The sequence below is a fragment of the Anastrepha ludens genome, chromosome 6 (genome assembly GCF_028408465.1).
Source record: "Anastrepha ludens isolate Willacy chromosome 6, idAnaLude1.1, whole genome shotgun sequence".
Taxonomy (NCBI): Eukaryota; Metazoa; Arthropoda; class Insecta; order Diptera; family Tephritidae; genus Anastrepha; species Anastrepha ludens.
Window position 1 is genome coordinate 112,908,926 of NC_071502.1, and position 24,058 is coordinate 112,932,983.

At 38.8% G+C, this 24,058-nt stretch overlaps 2 protein-coding genes across 2 annotated transcripts in view; both read left to right on the forward strand.

Annotated features, from left to right (window-relative positions):
* Nucleotides 1-20,690, forward strand: part of LOC128867243 (transmembrane protease serine 9-like) — a 35,649-nt gene extending 14,959 nt beyond the window's left edge. The window contains 4 exon segments of the mRNA XM_054108346.1: nucleotides 7,452-7,801; nucleotides 7,804-8,240; nucleotides 8,613-8,701; nucleotides 19,901-20,690. Of these exon segments, the coding sequence (XP_053964321.1) occupies nucleotides 7,452-7,801; nucleotides 7,804-8,240; nucleotides 8,613-8,701; nucleotides 19,901-20,675 (1,651 nt within the window). The 3' untranslated portion in view covers nucleotides 20,676-20,690.
* A 2,032-nt stretch (nucleotides 20,691-22,722) lies between these two features.
* Nucleotides 22,723-23,205, forward strand: LOC128867244 (trypsin-like). The gene has a single exon (XM_054108347.1). The coding sequence runs from the start codon at nucleotides 22,723-22,725 to the stop codon at nucleotides 23,203-23,205; it is 483 nt and encodes a 160-aa protein (XP_053964322.1).
* Nucleotides 23,206-24,058: the final 853 nt, after the last annotated feature.

The following is a 24,058-nucleotide window of genomic DNA, read 5'->3' on the forward strand; positions in this document are numbered from 1 at the left end:
TTCGACGATTAACCGGAAATATCGGACATGATGTTAGATCATTTACTCGTACTCTCAATGAGAGAGTCTAACATTTATGCTCTGACAAAACCAATGGTAATCAAAGCAAATTCTTGCAATGAGAAGTCACTAGAGCAAAAACAACATTTACACGTATTTGGTTTTTGCAAAGTCAAAATGAATAAAAGCAAACCAACAAAGGAACACAAAAAAAAATATACCACTATTATATAAAAAAAATAATAATTGGCGCTTACACTTCTGTTCGTTTTTTTTGTCCTCCTTCTATTTGTGGCATGCGTCTTGATGTTCTTCCACAAATGGAGAGTCGTACAGTTTTAGGCCGACTGCGAATGGCAAGTAATTTTTATGAAAAGCTTTTTCACGGTAGAAATACATTCGGAGGTTTGCCATTGCCTGCCGGGGGGCGATCGCTATTCGAAAAAAGTTTTCTATTATTTGATGTTCATGAAGGATATTCGAACCTCCGCTCTCCTGAATAGCAGTCACGCACTAACGCATTCGGCTACCGTGACCACCGTATATACATATTATATGAATCCGTTTTAATTGAGACCAAATGAAGAACTGTTACTTAAGCGTGATTTTGCTTGCACCTCATTTAGCCTTGTATTAAAGGGTTTTTCAAAAATGCGCTTAGATGTTGTTTTAAAATAAACCATGTAAAAATGTAGATTCTTTCAGGTTTCACTATTTTGTATTCAAAACAAGGCTCTTAGCAATATATGTGAGAAATTACATCGTTTAAATGTCCACCATGAGCTCGTCTACGGGTAAATTTCTCCAAACAGTCGACTCATAATTGTTGCGAACGTCGAGATATCGATGTTGAAGGTTGTTCAGCAGTACTTTGTGCTACAGAACGTCCAATTTTTAGTCTACCCGTCTTCTTATATCCTTAACAAAACCAGTTTTTTTTTTAATTTTTTCACCAGCCTTTGAATTCTCCACTCATTTGGGCGATTATTTCCACAAAAAAATAACGAATTTTGCACTATGTTGTAGTTGGAGTTATTCACTACTGACATCTGTGCGTCTCTTTTGAAAGGTCCTTTACCTACACTCTTACGCGGCGTCTTGAGTCCAAGTTCGGTAAAATTAGAATTCGATATTTGCTAACTCAGTAAACTTTCAAAGTTTGCATGCATTTGTTTTTCGCTCTTTCTCGGTCGCAAATAAGCAACAATAAATATGACAAAATAAATTAAAATTCGACTTACATATAAGCTTAAAAGCAGTCTCAGAGCAAAATAAATGGGTGAAATAATTGTCGACACAAAACCACATAATGGCACACAATTTGTTTCTTTCCGCACAAACTTACTTTCGAGTATTTAATTTAACGATATTTTGTGGATACGAGGAAAATTCAATGATTGGGTGAAAATTTAAATAAGGAACAAATTTAATAAAAATAAATAAATATTATAATTTAAAAAAAAATTTAAATAAAAAAAGCTTTTTTTTCCAACATAGCCTCTTTTTAGTTCGACACACTATTTTATCCAACGTTCGTTTCATCGATGGCCTCTCTTCATTCGACTGTTTGGGATCTACCCTTTTTAATACCAAAAAACTACTTCTACTACTTCATTTGCCGGCGGAAACATCTTGACATTCCTTGGCTACGATTCACTACGGGAAGCCCACTAGACTGTAGCTTAATCTCTGGTGGGTTGTCACCAATTCATGTTTTGTTAAGAAGCGAAATGCAATCGAACACCGCCAAACATTACTTTGAAGTAGTCAAGCGAATGCGTTTGTTGTTAATTACAGTGGCCATCTTATGAATAGATACTTTATATCCAAATAGTCGCAAAATATTAATATTGAAAATGTGATAAGTCGTAGACTCATCAATACGAGTACGTGCTTTGTCGAAACGCTCGGTGTTACCTGTGCTGTAAGGACTGCAACGAAATTGTGCTAGTGCCGGAAGATTCCGATCGTTGGTGGAGAGGGCTCGTGGTACGTTTCAAGCTTTTATTCATGACTGGTATGACATTAGTCAAAAAGGTTAACAAAGAAAATAAAATTTCATCCCGCACTGTTAAAATATTTCATGTAGGGCGATATCCAAACAATGAAAAGCGAACAAAATTTGGTTTCGATTGTAACCATTTTCCTCTTGATCAGCTCTCAAATATTGTGAGAATCCTCAAGGGGCAGTATCCGCGGAGCATACATGCCGTGAGACTTGGAATTACTTCGTGCCCCTTTTACGTTAGCTTTATGATGGGATCATCTCAGCACCTGCTCGCTCTCGCGGGAATAAGATTTAACTCCCACTTCTTTTCTGCCCTGCTGACATAGTAGGTCTTGATTTCAAAAATCTGATGAACTTCATCAGCAGCATAAAACGGCTAACACAGCCGCAAATTAGTCACCGTTCATAGTTCACAAATACACCCTACCCCACTCCTTTTCGCCCTATCGTTTTCCTTCACCTCTTTTTTCCCCCCTTGCAATGGTATCACAAAGGATGAACCAAACTTCTTTCGTCCAAGTGGGCCCACTTTCTGGGCAACCATTACAACCTAACCTATTGATATGGGTATATATGTAAAGGGTGATCAACTTAGAGGTATCGGATTTTAAATTGAAAAAAAAAAAATTCTTTTATGCTAAAAAAAAAATCGATTGTGACCCGATGAACAAAATTGCCGATAAATCTTGAAAAAAAATTTTTTCGGATTGCTCTTCAGTTCCAATATGGCAATTTTGTTTATTGACGTCGTCATTAAGCTAAAAATGGACGTCATCGCTGAACGAAATTCGGGTCCCAACAACAACAAGTTGTTGTTCTTCCGTGTCCTCGGCAAAACTCTCATTTACAGCCTCTACATTCTCTTCTCTTCGGGCTGTACGGGTTCTACTAATTGGACGAGTATCATCCAATAATGTAAAATTATTATCAATTTTGTCGATGGTTTGCCGAATAGTTGGTTCGGTAGGATGGCTATGTACACCGCCTGAACGTGCGATGAACACTTTTCACAGAGCGTCGATTTTCGTAATACATATTTGTACAATTTATAAACGTGGTTGAAGCGTAAGTCTTTCCATGATGAAATGTCAATAAATACTGAAAAAATTATGTACGTAGTTTGACAGTAGTCATGCGTGATCTGTCAAAAAGACCCTATTTGAAAAAGTACCACCAATTTGATGACCTTTTACATATATATATATATGTTGTATAATATATACACCCTTTTTGGGTCTTTGGCCGAGCTCCTCCTCCTATTTGTGGTGTGCGCCTTGATGTTGTTCCACAAATGGAGGGACCTACAGTTTCAAGCCGACTCCGAACGGCAGATATTTTTATGAGGAGCTTTTTCATGGTAGAAATACACTCGGAGGTTTGCCATTGCCTGCCAAGGGGCGACCGCTATTAGAAAAATGTTTTTCTTAATTTTGGTGTTTCACCGAGACTCGAACCGACGTTCTCTCTGTGAATTCCGAATGGTAGTCACGCACCGATCCATTCGGCTACGGCGGCCGCCTTTTATATACTCGTATATATTTGTCCTAAACACTTTTATTTTGTACCGCTACAATTCGTTCTCATTATACATCTCGTTACAAAATTATAAACACACCACTATTTTTTTTATGAAAATATACTATAGTTCATACTACAACAAAAATTATGTAACGCAAAGTTTGAAATTTTGCGAAAAATTGACTTATTGAATTTTTGTATAGCAACACCAAGTTTGAAATGACTACGAGCGCCGTTTATTTTTGGGAATTTTTTTTCGTTATTGGCGCTGGGCTTTTTCTTGCAAATGAGAGCAAATACTTTGGGCAATAAAACTGCAATTAGCAATAAAACTGCAACGGGCAATAAAGCTGCATACGAGGAGTTGTGATAAAAAATTGGTTGATTAATACGATTTTTATTGTAGTATAAACTATATTTTTATAATAGGACTATGAATAAGTTCGTGCGGTTTTTTTCGAAATTTGAAACTTTATTGACGTAAAATGGTTACAAATTTAATATTCAAAATATTGTCCATCGCTTACTACTACTTTTTCCCATCTTTCTGGCAATTCACGGATTCCCTTTGTGAAAAATTCGGTCGGTTTTGCCGCAATCCACGAATCGATCCATTTTTTGACTTCATCGTAATTACGGAAGTGCTGGTCAGCCAGGCCATGTTGCATCGATCGGAAGAGATAGTAATCGGATGGCGCAAGGTCTGGACTATACGGCGGGTGGGGTAGGACATCCCATTTGAGCGTTTCTAAGTATGTTTTGACCACTTGTGCAACATGTGGCCGAGCATTGTCATGTTGCAAAATAACTTTGTCGTGTCTATCGGCGTATTGCGGCCGTTTTTCTCGCAGTGCTCGGCTCAAACGCATCAATTGTCGTCGGTAGACATCCCCCGTAATCGTTTCATTCGGTTTCAGTAGCTCATAATACACAACACCCAGCTGGTCCCACCAGATACACAGCATAACCTTCAGGCCATGAATATTCTGCGCCGACGTCGATGTTGAAGCATGGCCAGGGTATCCATACGTTGCCCGACGTTTTGGATTGTCGTAATGGACCCACTTTTCATCGCCAGTCACAATTCGATGCAAAAAACCCTTTCTTTTGTGCCGTTGAAGCAGTTGTTCGCATGCCATAAAACGGCGTTCAACGTCTCTTGGCTTCAATTCATACGGCACCCAATGGCCTACCTTTCGGATCATTCCCATGGCTTTTAAACGTTTGGAAATGGTTGATTGATCAACTCCCAAAGTTTTTGCAACCTCTTCTTGCGTTTGAGCCGGATCTTGATCGAGCAATTCCTCCAATTCGGTATCCATGAACTTTGGCGGCGCACCCTCGCGTTCTTCGTCTTCCAAGCCAAAATCACCACTTTTAAAGCGTGCAAACCACTTCTGGCACGTTCGCTCAGATAGAGCATGCTCACCATAAACTTCCAACAAGATACGATGACTTTCGGCTGCTTTTTTCTTCATATTAAAATAATGAAGAAGAATTCCCCGCAAAAACACATTATTTGGCACGAAATTCGACATTTTCAAGTGTGGTAAAAATATTGTTGTTTACGCTTCAAATAAAAAACTTATACTGACGTTTGTGCCTTACGACAGTAGCTCTCCAATGAATGTTTGGAAATGTGGATCGATGGAATAATAATCAAGTTACGCCATCTGTTGTAAAACCGCACGAACTTATTCATATTCCTATTAAATAAAAAATAAAAAGAATTATATAAAAAGTAAATAAATGGCCAAACTTTGCCATATGTCGCGCTGCTATTATTGTCAACACAGGTGATCGTACTTTTTTATTGGCGTGCCTTCTTAGTGAATCAAAAACAAAAACAAAAAATAAAAAATAAAAATAATAGCCAGTTGTCCAGTGTAAGAAACAATAAAAGTGCAGTTAAAAAATAAAATTAAATTAAATTTGGCAGTCTTGCCGAGATTTCATACAATTAATTTGTGCAAATACAGGGTCTTTCAAGTTTCTTTTTTAAATTCAAATTTAATACATTTTTTGAATGGGTATTCATTTAATACCTGATAACGGCAGGCTAATCACCTACCCTGTCAGAAATCAAATAGATTAAGGAAACCAATGCAAGACAAGTAGTGTCGGGCTGATAAATGAATGGCTGATAAATGATATTTCACAAATGTCCTCAAATGTCGTTTCTTTCTGTGTAATTTCCGATGTAATTTAGATATAATTGGGTCTCGTTTTCCGCGTCGCAAATTACCTTTCAATTCAATTGAGGGTTCATCAATTGCTGCTGGTTTATTCACATGAACCCTATCTTTGATTTGGCCGCACATCAAATAGTCTCAAGGCGTAAAATAACCCAATATTGGCGACCAAATTGGTGCAGAATTTCGTGAAATTATTCTTAATGAAAACTTCATTTGCAATACATAGACTGCTTCGTTGGCTGTGTGGCCATCGCCGTCAAGTTGTGATCATCCATACCATATGAACATTAGGCTGTCTCATATGAGACCCATTTTCATCGCCAGCAACCATACGCACCAAAAAATGGGTCAATTTCATTGTTCTCATATTGAGAAAACCACCAGATAGCATTAAGAGAATGGCATTAGACTGGAACCCGCAAGGGAGCAGAGGTCGCGGTCGACTAAAAAACACTTGGAGAAGGTCGATGCTTCGCGAACTGCCAGATGCCGAAATTTCATGGGACGGTATAAAAACAACAGTAGACAGAACCGTGTACGATGGAAGAGTCTTGTCGAGGCCCTATGCTCCCGAGAGGAGTGAACAAAAAAAAAAAGGTGGCACATACTCATATGTACTTGTTCAACTGCCTGCTCCAACTTTTCATGCCGTAGTTGATCGCATTTTCTTGGTTCATATTAAAAATTTATAAAACACTATATTTCCAGGAGGAATGGAAGTATCATACTTTATGTTATGTTCAAGACCCAGTGAAGAAACTCATTTGAGTTTAAATTGAGAGCGTCTCTCTTTCAATAAGAGAAACGCTTGCCTCTTCTTGAAAAAGCTGGTATTCTTCACTGGAGTAACTGTTGAGAATTTGACGTTGAAGGTTTGCGAGGTACGCTACTTTCCAGATTGAACTTCTGTTAGGTATTTGAAAGAGCTCCTCCTCCTCCTATTTGTGGCGCGCATCTTCATATTGCTCCACAAATGGAGGGACCTACACTTTTAAGCCGACTCCGAACGGCAGATATTTTTTATGAGGAGTTTTTCATGACAGAAATACACTCGGACGTTTGCCCTTGTCTGCCGAGGGGCGACCGCTATTCGAAAAAACTTTTTCTACAATTTTGTTGTTTCATGCACGGAGATTGGAACCTACGCACTCCCGAACGGTAGTCAATCATAGAATGTAGAATAATTCATCTCTTTGCGTTCAGATGCATATTTTTTTGTAAACAAATTGCGTAGCTGTAGGTTGTAAACAAATTGGGTAATTTCAGCAACAGCTTATGACAGTAAACAGTTCCAAGTCAAAGAATTTTGCTTAGAAATATCGCGAGCAGTATCGACAAAACCACACTCTGGCATTAGAAGATATTTTAGCATAAAATAGTCTGAAAGATTGTCACAACAAGAATGACCACATAACTTAGTGGAATTATATGAAATTATATATAAAAATTATATTATATAAAGAAAAAATTGATTTGAATCTTTTTAATTGGAAGTGCGTCTTTTCACTGATAAAGGCGTCCGGCGAAAGACATGTTACGAGTATCGAAAGCATTAAAAGCTATAAGAACGATATCAAATAGCAGAGATAATAATATCAAATGTTTGCTATTATGGCATAGTCCTTCCATCAAGAGATAGCGCTTAAGTTTGTCCATTATCTGCGTTATTGTTGTTGTTCCCTTCTTGTGATATCAGTCACACCGGCCACTATATAAAACCGTTGCCGATTTTACACAATCAACAGTCAATTTTTGAAAATGTTTCGCTTTGTAGCCCTCTTCGCTTTGGTTAGCTTGGCTTGTGGTGCGTCCTTGCCAGACGAATTAGATGGACGTATTGTGAATGGTGTAGACACCACCATTTCAGCTCACCCTTACCAGGTGTCCTTGCAACTCAAGTCCGGTTCACACTTTTGCGGTGGCAGTATCGTCAGCTCTGAGTTCATCGTTACCGCCGCCCATTGTTTGCAAACGTATTCGGCATCACAAATCTACGTTCGTTTGGGTTCAACCTATTACAACAGTGGTGGCGAATTGGTTTCTGTAAAATCATTCACTTACCATCCTGGCTACAATTCAAAGACATGGTCAACGACATTGCTGTGATCCGCTTGTCTTCTCCAGTGGCAGAGTCCGCCAATATTAAATACATCAAATTGGCCGAAAAGACACCAGCAACTGGCACTTTGGCTGTAGTCACCGGTTGGGGTACTAAACGCTACCTTACTTGCATATCTTTGCCCACTACTCTCCAAGAAGTCGAAGTAGATATTGTTGATGAGGCGGCTTGCGCCTCTAGCACGTACAAGTATGGTTCGCAAATCCAGGAAACAATGGTTTGCGCTTATGCAATGAGTAAGGATGCTTGCCAGGGTGACTCTGGTGGTCCATTGGTGGCTAACAGCCAATTGGTTGGTGTTGTATCATGGGGTTACGGCTGTGCCAGGACTGGCTACCCTGGTGTATACTCTGATGTACCTTCACTACGCTCGTGGGTCGAGTTTACCATGGCTAGCATGGCTTAAATCGATAATTTTCAGCAAATAAAGAATTTTTTCACAAAAAGCAAATATTAAAAAAAAACTGTGTTTGAATTTTATTTCGACGATTAACCGGAAATATCGGACTTGATGTTAGATCATTTACTCGTACTCTCAATGAGAGAGTCTAACCTCCACTCTCCTAAATAGCAGTCACGCACTAACGCTTTCGGCTACGGTGACCACCGTATATACATATTATATGAATCCGTTTTGATTGAGACCAAATGAAGAACTGTTACTTAAGCGTGATTTTGCTTGCACCTCATTTAGCCTTGTATTAAAGGGTTTTTCAAAAATGCGCTTAGATGTTGTTTAAAATAAACCATGTAAAAATGTAGATTCTTTCAGGTTTCACTATTTTGTATTCAAAACAAGGCTCTTAGCAATATATGTGAGAAATTACATCGTTTAAATGTCCACCATGAGCTCGTCTACGGGTAAATTTCTCCAAACAGTCGACTCATAATTGTTGCGAACGTCGAGATATCGATGTTGAAGGTTGTTCAGCAGTACTTTGTGCTACAGAACGTCCAATTTTTAGTCTACCCGTCTTCTTATATCCTTAACAAAACCAGTTTTTTTTAATTTTTTCACCAGCCTTTGAATTCTCCACTCATTTGGGCGATTATTTCCACAAAAAAATAACGAATTTTCGCACTATGTTGTAGTTGGAGTTATTCACTACTGACATCTGTGCGTCTCTTTTGAAAGGTCCTTTACCTACACTCTTACGCGGCGTCTTGAGTCCAAGTTCGGTAAAATTAGAATTCGATATTTGCTAACTCAGTAAACTTTCAAAGTTTGCATGCATTTGTTTTTCGCTCTTTCTCGGTCGCAAATAAGCAACAATAAATATGACAAAATAAATTAAAATTCGACTTACATATAAGCTTAAAAGCAGTCTCAGAGCAAAATAAATGGGTGAAATAATTGTCGACACAAAACCACATAATGGCACACAATTTGTTTCTTTCCGCACAAACTTACTTTCGAGTATTTAATTTAACGATATTTTGTGGATACGAGGAAAATTCAATGATTGGGTGAAAATTTAAATAAGGAACAAATTTAATAAAAATAAATAAATATTATAATTTAAAAAAAAATTTAAATAAAAAAAGCTTTTTTTTCCAACATAGCCTCTTTTTAGTTCGACACACTATTTTATCCAACGTTCGTTTCATCGATGGCCTCTCTTCATTCGACTGTTTGGGATCTACCCTTTTTAATACCAAAAAACTACTTCTACTACTTCATTTGCCGGCGGAAACATCTTGACATTCCTTGGCTACGATTCACTACGGGAAGCCCACTAGACTGTAGCTTAATCTCTGGTGGGTTGTCACCAATTCATGTTTTGTTAAGAAGCGAAATGCAATCGAACACCGCCAAACATTACTTTGAAGTAGTCAAGCGAATGCGTTTGTTGTTAATTACAGTGGCCATCTTATGAATAGATACTTTATATCCAAATAGTCGCAAAATATTAATATTGAAAATGTGATAAGTCCGTAGACTCATGAATATGAGTACGTGCTTGCCGAAACGCCCGGTGTCATCTGTGCTGTAAAGAGTGCAACGAAATTGTGCTAGTGCCGGAAGATTCCGATCGTTGGTGGAGAGGGCTCGTAGTACGTTTCAAGCTTTTATTTATGACTGGGCAATATCAGTTAGTGCTTGCATTGCAACTCTAGCCGTCTCAAACGAGCTTTGCTGATTAGATAATAAAGTCCAATATATTCAAATACATCTACATATCTGCCTCTGCTGTTTAAAAAGACTATGCGTTAGTTCACCTGGAATAAAGGAAATCACTGCTACGCATAGTTGAAAACATACAAAAGTGCTTCCCTGATTTTCATTAAAATTATTTAAAATGAAGAAGTAAACATTTTTTTTTTTTCAAAATTTGCATACAGTTTATTTATACATTAAAATAATATACATTTTTTGAAACCAAAAATTTGCTTTATGACATTAATACATAATTTCTATATGAATTAAAAACAAATGGAGAAAAAATCGCGGAATAAAATGCTTAAAAAAAATGAATTTTGGGGCGAATTTTTGTACTATTTTTGCTTCAAAAAACTTTTTTTATAAAAAAATTTCCGAAAACTTTTTTTTTTTTGTTTTTTTTTTTTTATATTCCCCATTTATTTTATACATCTGTCCTTTGACATTAAGTTGTTTAACAATTTGGTCAGGATTTATATACATCGCTTAATGGCCAGTGTCAAAAGCGATAAAATCTATATATATAAAAATGAAATGATGTTCGTTTGTCCGCATTTTTTTGGGCCGATACGAGGCCAATTTTATTCGTTCTTTTTTCATATTATAGGGATCCACTAGGGGAAGGTTTTTAGCAAAAAAAAATTTCTTTTAAATATTTTCTTCATATAAAAAAAAAAAAAAATTAAAATATTGTCCAAAACAAAACTTGCTCGATTGTTAGATTAAAGTAAGTTTCGAATCGACATTCATTTTATGTGTACAACTTTTTTTGAATTTTTTGTATTTGTATTGTGATACAGAAATGTATTGTATACAGAAATTTCAAATGATTCGAATGAAAATTTTTTTTTTTTTTTTTATTTCTTCCATAAAATATTACACCTGTCGTTAGACAATAAGTAATTTGATTTACAAAAAGATGGAATGAGAGTGATATTGAAAGGCCAATGCCCCCAAGCTCATTTAGAAGAAATATATACATATTATTTAAAAACAAGTGGTTAACAAACAATGATATATACGATTAGTTGACAATTGATTACAAGGATTTTGCAAGATCTGTTGGTGTTTGACGGTTAAGCCGACTTTGGGTAGATTTTTCTTTATTTGGTAGTCTTCTCATCATAGGATTTGTATGCGTTAATAGTCTATTTATGTGTCTTCTGCTAGCGCTTTGTATTGTTTCATCAATAGTATCGATGTCAAGGTCGCGATGAATATCTGCGTTAGGTATGTACCAAGGTGCATTAGTTAAGGTCCTAAGTATTTATGAAAATAATGTTTCAATTCAATTGAGCAATGCTTTCTTTGACCAATTCTATATGGAAATGAATGCGTTTGCAAACGATGTTTTCGGCTATGAACAAATGTTGGAATCGAATGAAAAAGGAAAGAAACGCGAAATGATAAAAAAAATTCTTGGAAAATTCAAAGGTAATAAGAACATACACAAGATAAAGTTAGAATTCGAATTTTTAGATTTATTTTGTTTATTTCTCATTTTTTTCAGAAGTACACCATACAACAACTCATTCCAACTCTGATTTTGAAATCCTGTTGGAATTGGTGATCGATAATTTTGTCACTATAATGGTCAATGGAAATTTGCGTGTATCAGACCCTGCATATTATTTACCATATCAACTTTTTATGGAACATATGGACCAAATGAACACAAAAAAATAATTTAGTTTTGTTTTGATTTTTTGCAACATTTTGGTTTTCAGTTAATACAATAAAAACAATACTGTTTTTTCGTGAACACAAAATTCTAAATTTATTACGTTGTTTGTTTAGAATTTTTTTAGAAAAAAAGTAAATTTTTTAGTTTTGAGGAAATTTGTTTATTGTTGCTATTTGTGAAAGCGTAGATATTTGTAAGTATTTGACTATAATCCTAAAAGTTAATGGAATACCACTATGACACATAGAAAACATTTTTTCAAAGGGGTGTTTTTCGAAAGTTATAAAAAAAATGGTTTTCAAAAATTTTGAAGAAATAAAGTAAAATAAAAAAATTTCGAAAGCATGAAATTTTTTCAAAACCAAATTTTCCTCAAAAAGATAAAAGAAATTTCTTCGAAGAGGTATTTTTCTAATATTACAAAAAAAAAATTTCAAAAATTTTAAACAAATAAAATAAAATACAACTTTTATAAGGGTATGAAATTTTTTCAAAACAAAATTTTCTGAAAACCAAACAAAATTTAAAAAAAAAAATGGTGTTTTCAAAGCATTTCATATTCCACTATTAATAGAGAATACATTTTTTCGAGGGGGTGTTTTTCAAAGCGGAAAAAAATCTTTTTTAACAAATCAATTTAAACTTTTACAAAAGTATGAAATTTTTTCAAGAACAAAATTTTCTCAAAAACGTTAAATTAAAAAAAAAATTGTTTTTTCAAAATATTTAATTTTCAGCAATTAACTGAGAAGAAATTTGTTAGAGCGAAGTGTTTTTCAAAACTTCAAAAAACACTTTTTAACAAAAAAAAATAAACCTTTTTTCAAAAACAACAGGAATGATAACATTGCCTAACAATTTCTGCACTTTTGCACAGTCTAAAGAGGCATTGATACAGAGTGTATTTCCAAACATAGTTCAACATTACAAAAACCATGATTGACTCAGCGAAAGAGCAATTTTAGCTGGGAAAAATAAGGACGTCAATGATATAAATTCAGCTATTTTAGATCAAATACCTGGTGACATAGTTGCGTATAAGTCAATGGATACTATTACTGATCAAGATGAGGTCGTAAATTATCCAACTGAATTCTTAAACTCACTCGATTTGCCAGGCTTACCACCTCATAATTTACGATTAAAAATTGGAGCACCGATTATTATGCTACGCAACATTAATGTGCCACGACTTTGCAACGGTACCAGACTCGCTGTGAAGAAGCTAATAGGTAACATTATTGAAGCAACAATTTTGAAAGGGAAGTACAAAGGAGAAGACATTTTGATACCCTGAATTCCACTGATTCCGACGGATTTACCATTCGATTTCAAACGTTTGCAGTTCCCTATTCGCCTTGTCTCTACAAATGTGCGGTATTAATTTAGAATACGCAATTTTTTCTCATGGACAATTGTATGTAGCTTGCTCACGAGTAGGCAAACCATCGTCATTATTCATTTACGCGAAAGATGAAAAAACCAAAAACGTTGTCTACCAAAAAGTGTTACAATAAAGTTCGAATGAAATTGTATCAAAGAATTGCCTTGTTTCGTATTAATTTTATTCTCTTTCAGCAAATCATTGAATTTATCGTCTAGCGAAGCGGGCGAGGGTACGCTAGTTAAAATATACGAATAATAGCAATTGAACAATAATATAATACAAGTTTCACTTTACATGATTACATTTTACAACTATTTTTAATTATTTTTTTTACATATTTATGGTTTTTTAGCATTTATCATACTAGGTCGCTTGGTCGGGTTCTCTTTACACGACTTTTCCCGTTTCTTTCCCTTTCAAGAAGTTTGTTAATTTCTGTATTACTGTGTGTGTGTATTTTTTCAAAGTGCCTTGTTGTTATCTTTTTGATTTCTTCGTCTACTCTTGCTATATTAAAAGTCCTGTGGATGTCATCATTTTTCGTGTACCTGTCAGACATGGTCAAAATTCGAAGAATCTTTGATTGCTGTCGTTGGATTTTTTCTATATGAGTTTTTTTAGCCGTTCCCCACACCTGTAATCCATATAGCCAGATTGGTTTAATCATAGTTTTGTACACTAACAGCTTGTTCTGTATAGTGTGTCTGGATTTGGAGCAGACTAACCAGTGAAGTTGTCGAAGTTTTTCTTTTATTTGTTTAACCTTTTGCTTTATGTGGTGATTCCAATTTAGTTTGGAGTCCAAGTGAATTCCAAGATATTTAGTAGTTGATTCTATTGTAATTCTTCTCTTCTTAATTGGCGCTATAACCGCTTACGCGATTTTGGCCGAGTTTAGCAAAGCGCGCCAGTCGTTTCTTTCTCGTGCTAACCGGCCACAGTTGGACACACCAAGTGAAGCCAAGTCCTTCTCCACCTGATATTTCCAACGCAGAGGAGGCCGCCCTCTTCCTCTGCTACCACCAGCTGGTACCGCATCGAATACTTTCAAAGCCGGAGCGTTTGTATCCATTTGGACGACATGACCCAGCCAACGTAGCCGCTGGATCTTTATTCGCTGCGCTATGTCTATGTCGTCGTAAAGCTCATATAGCCCATCGTTCCATCGTCTGCGATATTCGCCATTGCCAACGTGCAAAGGTCCAAAAATCTTACGCAGAATCTTTCTCTCGAACACTCCAAGCGTCGCTTCATTGGATGTTGTCATCGTCCAAGCTTCTGCGCCATACGTTAGGACGGGCATGATGAGAGTCTTGTAGAGTGTTAGTTTTGTTCGTCGAGAGAGGACTTTACTGCTCAGTTGCCTACTTAGTCCAAAGTAGCACTTGTTGGCAAGAGAGATTCTACGTTGGATTTCAAGGCTGACATTGTTATCGGTGTTAATGCTGGTTCCTAAATAGACGAAGTCTTTTACAACCTCGAAATTATAACTGTCTACAGTGACGTGGGTGCCGATACGCGAGTGCGCCGATTGTTTGTTTGAAGACAGGAGCTACTTCGTTTTGTCCTCGTTCACCACCAGACCCATTCGCTTTGCCTCTCTATTTGTCCAGTTTGGAGAAGGCAGAACTAACAGCGCGGTTGTTAAGGCCGATGATGTCAATATCATCGGCATCCGCCAACAATTGTACGCTCTTATAAAAAATTGTGCCTGAGCGATTAAGTTCTGCGGCTCGTACGATGCTCTCCAACATCAGGTTAAAGAAGTCACACGACAGCGAGTCACCCTGTCTGAAACCTCGTTTGGTATCAAACGGCTCGGAGAGGTCCTTCCCAATTCTGACGGCGCTGCTGGTGTTGAGCAACGTCATCTTGCAAAGCCATATTAGTTTTGCGGGGATACCAAATTCAGACCTCGCGGCATACAGGTAACTCCTTTCCGTACTGTCGAATGCAGCTTTGAAGTCGACGAAAAGATGGTGTGTGTCGATTCTCCTTTCATGGGTTTTTTCTAAGATTTGGCGTATTGAGAATATTTGGCCGATGGTAGACTTTCCAGGTCTGAAGCCACACTGATAAGGTCCAATCAGTTGGTTGACGGTGGGCTTCAGCCTTTCACACAATACGTTCACTAGAACCTTATAGGCGATATTTAGAAGACTAATCCCGCGGTAATTGGCACAAATTGCAGGATCGCCCTTCTTATGGATTGGGCAGAGCACACTTAAATTCCAATCGGCAGGCATGCTTTCATCCGACCATATTTTGCATAGAAGCTGATGCATGCACCTTACCAGCTCCTCGCCGCCATGTTTGAATAGCTCACCCGGCAGTCCGTCGGCGCCCGCGGCTTTGTTGTTCTTTAGCCGCGTTATCGCTATTCTCACCTCGTCATGATCGGGCAGCGGAACGACAATTCCGTCGTCAACGATTGGGGTATCGGGATCTTCACTTTCTCGGTGACATGCGCAGCTGTCACTGTTTAATAAGTTCGAGAAGTGTTCCCTCCATAATTTAAGATTGCTCTGTACGTCAGTCACCAGTTCGCCGTCTTTGTTCTTACAGGAAAACGCCCCGGTCTTAAAACCTTCTGTAAGCCGCCGAACTTTCTGGTAGAATTTTCGGGCGTTGTTCCTGTTGGCCAGCATCTCAAGCTCTTCGCACTCACGTATTTCGGCCTCTCGTTTCTTCTTTCGGATAATACGTCTCTCTTCCTTTTTCAGCTCTCTGTAGCGATCCCACATGGCTCGCGTTGCGCCCGATCGCAGCGTGGCTCTATAGGCGGCATCCTTTCTTTCTGCGGCAGCATGACATTCCTCGTCGTACCAATTGTTTTTTCGGGCTCGCCGGAATCCGATTTCTTCTTCGGCGGCGGTACGTAGAGAACGAGAAATGTTGCTCCATTGTTCGTGGATGCCGGTTTGTTGGGCAGTACTCTCTGAGAGCAGGAGTGAGAGTCGAGTGGCGAATCTTCTGGCTGTCTGTTGTGATTGCAGCTTTTCAATGTCGAACATTCTTTGCGTAGGTAGATGCACGTTTTTTGCTGCACAGAGGCTTGTGCGCAGTTTGGCTGCAACAAGGTAGTGATCCGAGTCGATGTTGGGTCCACGGATCGTACGTACATCTAATACACTACAAGCGTGTCTTCCATCTGTCACAACATGATCGATCTGGTTTCGTGTTTTTCGATCAGGAGACAGCCAGGTGGCTTGGTGAATCTTCTTATGCTGGAATCTGGTGCTGCAGACAACCATGTTTCGGGCCCCGGCGAAGTCGATCAGCCTCTGTCCGTTACCGGATGTTTCGTTGTGCAGGCTGAATTTTCCGACTGTGGGACCAAAAATTCCCTCCTTGCCCACCCTGGCGTTGAAGTCGCCAAGTACGATTTTTATGTCGTGGCGGGGGCAGCGCTCATAGGAGCGTTCCAGGCGCTCATAGAAAGAATCTTTGGTCGCATCGTCTTTCTCTTCCGTCGGGGCGTGGGCGCAAATTAGCGATATGTTAAAAAAACGGGCTTTGATGCGGATTGTTGCGAGACGCTCGTCCGCCGGAGTGAACGATAGTACTTGGCGACGAAGTCTCTCTCCCACAACAAATCCGACACCGAATTTGCGCTCCTTTACATGGCAGCTGTAGTAGACGTCGCAAGGTCCTATGGTTTTCTTACCTTGCCCCGTCCATCGCATCTCTTGGATGGCAGTGATGTCAGCCTTTCCTCTCACGAGGGCATCAACCAGCCGGGCAGAGGCAGCTTCCCCATTAAGGGACCGGACATTCCAGATGCATGCCCTCAAATCATATTCCTTATTTCGTTTGCAGGGGTCGTCATCAGTATAGGGAGGTCTCATCCGAGGCTTTTTCAAACTTTTCATTGGGGGGGATTTTTAAGTGGCGGGTCCCAAACCCAACGCACAACCAGCTATTATGGAATGTTTCGCCTTCTCGCGTTAGCTCACTCCCGAACGGGTGTTCGGAAGCTACCCAGGGGATACGTGGGCTAATCCCGGCCGTTGTGAGCTGCTTGAACCATATGCAGAAGAATCGTCCTGGCCATTCCCAAGTGAATGGCGATCGGTAACTTTCCCCACTTGCGTAGACTTCTACACATGGAACCATCCTCCTATTCCTATTCTATTGTAATTGCTTTATCATTTATTTTAATTGAAACTGCAGTAAATTTTGTTTTGTTAGTAAATATAACCTGTACGGTTTTGTCTTCATTGATTTTTAGGCACCAGTTATCAAACCATTCCTTAACTGCGTTTGTGTATCGCTGCAGTTTTTCAGTAGCGATAATTAAGCTTTTGTCTGACGCTAATAGTATTGTATCGTCTGCGAACGTAGCAATTGAAGAATTAGTTTCGTCAGGAGGTGGTATATCTGCGGTGAATAAAACATATAGTAGAGGGCCAAGAACGCTTCCTTGCGGAACTCCAGCAGTTATTTGATGAATACCTGAACATTGATTGTCATATCTAATATAGATGCTTCGGTCGGTTAGATAGCTTTTTATGATGAGATAGTAGTCAAAAGGTAGCATTCTTTTTATTTTGTGGAGTAAGCCTTCATGCCACACTTTGTCAAACGCTTTAGCTACGTCCAAAAATACTGCGGCACAGTATCGATTGTTTTCAAGGTCTGATTGGATTTTATTTGTAATTCTATGGATCTGTTGAATAGTCGAATGTTTTTTTCTAAATCCAAATTGATGATCCGGTATTATACGTTTTTGGTCTAGAAATTGGGTTAGTCGATCATGCAGTAATTTTTCAGCAATTTTAGATATTGTCGGTAATAAGTTTATTGGTCTATATGATGACACGGTAGTTGGATCTTTACGCGGTTTTGGCAAAGCAATAATCTCTGCCACTTTCCACAGCTTCGGAAAGTATTGTAAGCGAAACTTTGCATTAAAAACGTTTCGCAAGTATATATATGCCTTGGTTGGTAGCTCCGCTAATGCTTTTCCTGTTATCATGTCATATCCGGGAGCTTTTTTATGTTTTATTCCTTTTTTGATGCAAGCTATTATTTCGTGTGTATTCGTCCTTTTTATTTTTGTAAAATCATAGTGGAAGTTGTTTTGGTTGTTGATTTTCTTTTCTTCCTCATTTGATAGAACTTTTTCGAAGAAATTTGCCAATGTTTTCGCTTTTTCCTCTTTTGTAACAGCCCATGAATTGTCATCTTTTTTTAGTGGTGGTTGATGTTTTATTTGAGTTTTTAATTTTTTAGTACATTTCCATATAGAGTAGTTTGTATCTTGATAGGGAGTCAGATTCTTCAAATAGTTTTCGATTTCTTTGTTATTTCTCTTATTTAAGGTATCCTTAAGAATTTTTGTAGCTAAGTTTAGTTTTCTCTTGTTCAGATGATCTAGTTTTTTGCCATCTTTTTCTTAACTTTCTTTTTTCTAATAGTAATGTCAGTTGTTGGTGTATTTGTTCTACTTGCTTGCTTTGGTACCGATCTGATCCCTGCTTCTAGTACTACGTCATTGAAATGGATAATGGCACGCTCAATGTCAAGTTGCGTTTTTAATATCACATTTGGTATAAGTTGATCGTCAATATGGTGGCGGAATTTTTCCCAGTTGGTTCTGTCATTAAGTATGCGAAAAGATATATCTATAGATTTTATATGACTTACATATTCAAGTAATATAATATCGGCGAGTGGTCAGAAGAAAGCTCATAGCACGACTGAATTGTCAATTGGTTATGGCTTATGTTTTTGGTTATGCAGAAATCGATCAAGTCTGGAATTTTCTTTACGTCAGTTGGCCAATAGGTAGGTTCTCCGGTACTTATAAATCTGCAATTGTTTTTATTAATTGCGTTAATAAGAATACCCCCCTTTTTGTTGGTGAGTCTTGAGCCCAAATCAATGTGTTTTGCATTGAGATCTCCAGCTGCAATAAATCTATTGTTAAGCGTCTTTATATATTTGTCATATTGATCCGAGTTTATTATGTGTCTAGGTGGACAGTATATGGAGGAGATAGATACTGGTCCATTTTTGTCATAGATTTGTACTGTCGTGGATTGAAGATAAGGCGTCGAATATTGGAGTTGTTCATTGTGCGTTATGCTTGATTTAATAATTATAGCAGTCCCTGCGTGGGCTCTTCCATCAGGATGGTTTGTCACATACACTTTGTATTTAGGAAATTTCAGAAGACTTTTATCAGTGAAGTGTGTTTCTGCAATCAATGCTATGTCAATATCTTTTTCTAGTAAAAATTGTTTCAGAAAACTTGAAACACATAGAAAGTAATATCATAAAAAAGATGTGTGCACAATTTTATGGAGATCGCTCAATAACTTTTCGAGTTATCGTGTACGCCAATTCAAAAAATATAGTTTTGAGAAAAAGGCGTCTAAAGTCGGCAACGTAACTATACCTCTCCCAGCGCTCGAACGCAAAGAATAGAGTCGTCACGGTTGACGATCTATAATAGAAGAAATACTTAAATTTACGTTCTACATTTTTTTGACATATTCTTAAAAGATTATATTAACATTTTTTGAAAAAAAAAAAAAATTTTTTTTTGAAATTTTACAGTTATCTGTCCCCTTAAGTGGGTATAGGGCCAATAAAAATACGTTCCTTTCAGCACAATGTATATTTACGATCAACTATGGGAGATTCTTTAGAGCTTGCATTATTTATGCATTACTTAGCTAATGCCACTTATTTACGATTCCCATCCACCGGCACTGGCACGCTGATAAAGCAGACATTTTTATGCATTTCAATGTTTAAGCTGCTGACGCAAGTTTTCCCACTATAAAAGTGCATCCCCGATGTCTGCTGCCATCAGTAAAGTATTCCAATGTTGCGCTTCGTAATTATTATTTGCGCACTCCTCAGCCTAGCATTTGGTGCATACATGCCTCCTCATCTGGATGGACGCATCGTGGGCGGCAAGGCTACGACTATTGAAGAACATCCCTATCAAGTTTCACTCTCCACCAAGTTGGGCGGTCACTTTTGTGGCGGCAGTCTCATTAGTGAAAATATTGTTGTTACTGCTGCCCATTGTTTGCAGAGTTTCAAGGCTTCGAGTATCCGTATACGCGCCGGTTCCACGAACAATAAAAAGGGTGGTGAATTGGTGAAGGTTGCAGCTGTGAAATATCATCCCAACTATAATGCCTCAACCATAGAAAATGATGTTGGCATATTAAAACTTGCTACAGCTATACAAAAAACGGAGAGTGTAGGATACATAGAATTGGCTCAGACGTCTCCGGCTACCGGCACATCAGCCGTAGTGACGGGTTGGGGTACCAAATGTTTTGCCTACTGCTTAATACCGCCTACCACTTTGCAAGCCGTCGAGCTGGAGATTGTAAAACGTGCAGATTGCGCTTCGAATACTTACAAGTATGGCGATCTAATCAAGGAGTCGATGTTGTGTGCCTATGCGTTGAAGAAGGACTCGTGCCAGGGCGATTCGGGTGGTCCATTGGTTGCTGAGGGAAAACTGGTCGGCATCGTTTCATGGGGTTATGCCTGTGCTAAAAAGGGTTACCCTGGTGTATACAGTGATGTCGCCTCGTTGCGCGGTTGGATATTGGAGGCGACCGCCGAAATTTAAAGGTGCTTTTATACAAGAAAGTTTGCGGAAAGCGTTTAAAATTTTCAAATGTAGTTAACTGAAGAAATGCATTTTTATTTTAGTAGCAAATGATAGCTAAGGCACTGGCCTTCTTGTGGTCCGTATTAGACATCTGCAGGGCATCATTTAATTCGTGACAGGCATATTCCAATTCATGTCGTCACTTCATAGCAGACTTTGTATGGGCAGGAGTGGGGAAGGAACACAAGCGCATATGTTCATTTCATCGGTAGCTCCGATAAGATAGATTAAATAGATAAATAAAATGAAATATAATTGGCGCTTGAAACCTTTGTTTGGGTATTTGGCCGAGCTTGTCCTCTTATTTGTGGTGTAGGTAGGCAGGTGAAATGGTTGAAGTGCTAGTCTGGCACTCCTCAAATAACACTGAAGCGCTGTTTTGATACCATTATGAGACCTCCAACAGACAGATATCTACAGCCTGCTGATATAAGGGAGAAGATTGATGGGATTTTGGTTGGCGCACTACCCCAGGCCGTCGAAGAAAAGAGCACCCAGTGACCTTAATCGTCTAGACATTTAGAAAGAAAGTGCTCCACAGTCTCCTTCTCTGAAAGGTCCCACAGCTTTTGCAATGAGGGTAAAATGGTAACCCTAGCTTTTCCGCGTGTGTGCCGATCGTCTGTGAGCGGCAAACACAGCTAGGAGTTTGGAAATTGAATGGCGAATAGTCCCCAGAACTTTCTGAGTCCTTCGTATATTGTCAAAGGGGGGCAAAAGGGTTTTCGAAATATCACATGAAGAAATGGAGCTCCATCTTTTGTACGCTCTCCTGAGAAATAATTTGTGCAGTTCCCCTTTAACAACTGTCAGGGGGATGCCGATGACCGGGTAGGACGTCTCTGAGGCCAATTCAGTCCCCTTCCTGGCAAGCTCATCAGCAATTTCATTTCCCTCTAAGTTCCTATGTCCTGGAACCCAGATCAGACAAATGTTACTTGCACACCCAAGATATTTGATCTCCTCCTTACAGGAGTTTACCAATTTCGTTCTGCACCATGGCGTCGCCAGAGCCTTCATCGCGGCTTGACTATCAGAGAAAATGTTAATATCTCCCTCGCTCCCGCGTTCCCTAAGCATTTTGCATGCCTGCAGGATCGCAAAGACTTCTGCTTGAAAAACACTAGCAGTAGTCGACAGCTTAAAGGAGATTCAGAGGAAACCCCTGCTCCGACTCCCGATTCCATCTTCGAGCCGTCAGTGAAGACAGAGGTGAAAGCTTCGGTGTTCTTCTTGAATTTTTCCCACTAATTGTAGGGATCTACTGTTTCATACCGACTTCGTAAGGCAGATAGTTTTTAATGAGGAGCTTTTTCATGACAGAATGCACTCAGAGGCTTACCATTGCCTGCCGGGGGACGACTGTTATTAATTTTTCTTTGCTGCTCTCATTTTGCTGTTTCATGCCCGGTGCTTCGAACCCGAGCACTACCGAATAGTAGTCACATACCAACTCATTCCAGCGGCTACAGCGGCCGCTAGGTAGAGATTAAATAGATATAGATATAAATAATGCATATGAAACAGGTGTCTGATTTGTGGTTTGATTTGCGCTACGTAATCGTTTATCATAAATTATGGGCATTTGAAATTTCTTGGTCAACATTGTAGGTATATTTACCGTTACTCTTGAAAGATTAAATTGTGCGTTCGTTTTCTTCGGCCATCGAAGCCAAGTGGGCATATGTGTGACTACCCTTCTACTCGCCAAGAGCTCAATGCCTACTATGAAGCTTGAAAAATTTTAAAATATATGTAAGTGCCAGTTTTTTTTCAATTAGCGTTCGCCCTCCACAGAAATTAGCAAGGGGCTGAGTGAATTTCTCACATGAAATAGAGGTTCTTATAAAAATAGGTTATAGTCCCCATTTTTGGTGGAGAAGCTCGGCCAAATGTTTGGCGAAAGAAGTTTGATCTAACTGTATTTAAATCATCGTTTTGTTACTTATAAGAACACGTTTCCAAATCCGTTTTATCAGCAGTTTCCTAAAAGTTCTACAACGTCATGTATCGTCTCCTAATCTTAGGTGCTCTACTTAGCTCCGCCTTTACCGCTTCTATACTAGATGAATCCAGTGGGCGTATTGTTGGCGGTGAGGATACCTCTATTGAAGCGCATCTTTACCAAGTTTCGTTATGGTTAATTGAAGAGGGAATGCACTTCTGTGGTGGCAGTCGCGTTAGTGAAGATATCGTCGTGACAGCAGCGCATTGTCGACTTGGCTTTGAACCATCTGATATGCTTGTGCGTTTAGGTTCGACCAATTCCAGGAGTGGTGGCCTCTTAGTTGAGGTGACTGCTTTGAAATATCATGAAGGTTTCAACGGCAAAACTACAGTCAATGATATTGCAGTCTTACGTTTGGCGCAAAAAGTGACGCAATCGGAAAGTATCCGCTTCATTGACTTAGCAGAGACAGTACCACCCACTGGCACTCAGGCTGTGGTATCCGGTTGGGTACTAAATGTGCCAGTCTTTGCATATTAACAGCAAGGATCTTGCAGGCGCTTGATGTAGACATTGTACAACGCGAAGGTTGCGCTTCGGACACTTATAAGTATGGGGATCAAATTATGGAGTCGATGGTTTGTGCTTATGCATTGAAGAAGGATGCCTGCAATGGCGATTCGGGTGATCCGTTGGTGGCTGACGGTGTACTGTTGTTTCGTGGGCAGAAAGCTGTGCAAAGAAAGATTATCCAGGTGCGTATGCTAGCGTGCCGCCAGAGCTACGCCAGTGGATATTGAATGCTGTGGCAGAGTTGTAAAGAAAAAACGCGTGCAAATGTTTGATATATGGTAAAGTCGCGTATTTCATAATAAATAAAAGATAACAGAAAAAAGTTTCTGTAGTCAAGGTGGCTAAAAGGTTAATAAAAATTTTGGAGGAATAATGTATTTGACTGGTTTAAGCGGCGAGAAAAATAAGCCTATTGGGGACATTTTTTTCGGCGGGATAATAGTCGCGTTATATATAAGTATATAATTGGCGCTTATACCATTTTTAGGTGTTTGACCGAGCTCCCCCACCTATTTGTGGTGCGCGTCTTGATGTTTTTCCACAAATAGAGAGACAGACCTACAGTTTTAAGCCGACTACGAACGGCTGATATTTTTTATTAGTAGCTTTTTCATGGCAGAAATACACACGCACGTTTGTCATTGCCTGCCGAGGAGTGGCCGGTATTGGATGAACACCTTTTCTATCAAACTTGGGTACTTCCGAATGATAGTAACGCACCACTTGCAAACAAACAAATTAATTTTTTGTCGAATCTTTTGTTTTTTGTCGGCCAACTAGCAAGTTCATACAACACTCAGACAACATTAAGTCCACTGTA

What these genes read in the sequence shown, in the direction of transcription:
- LOC128867244 (XM_054108347.1), top strand. Translation starts at nt 22,723, where the DNA reads ATGTATCGTCTCCTAATCTTAGGTGCTCTACTTAGCTCCGCCTTTACC.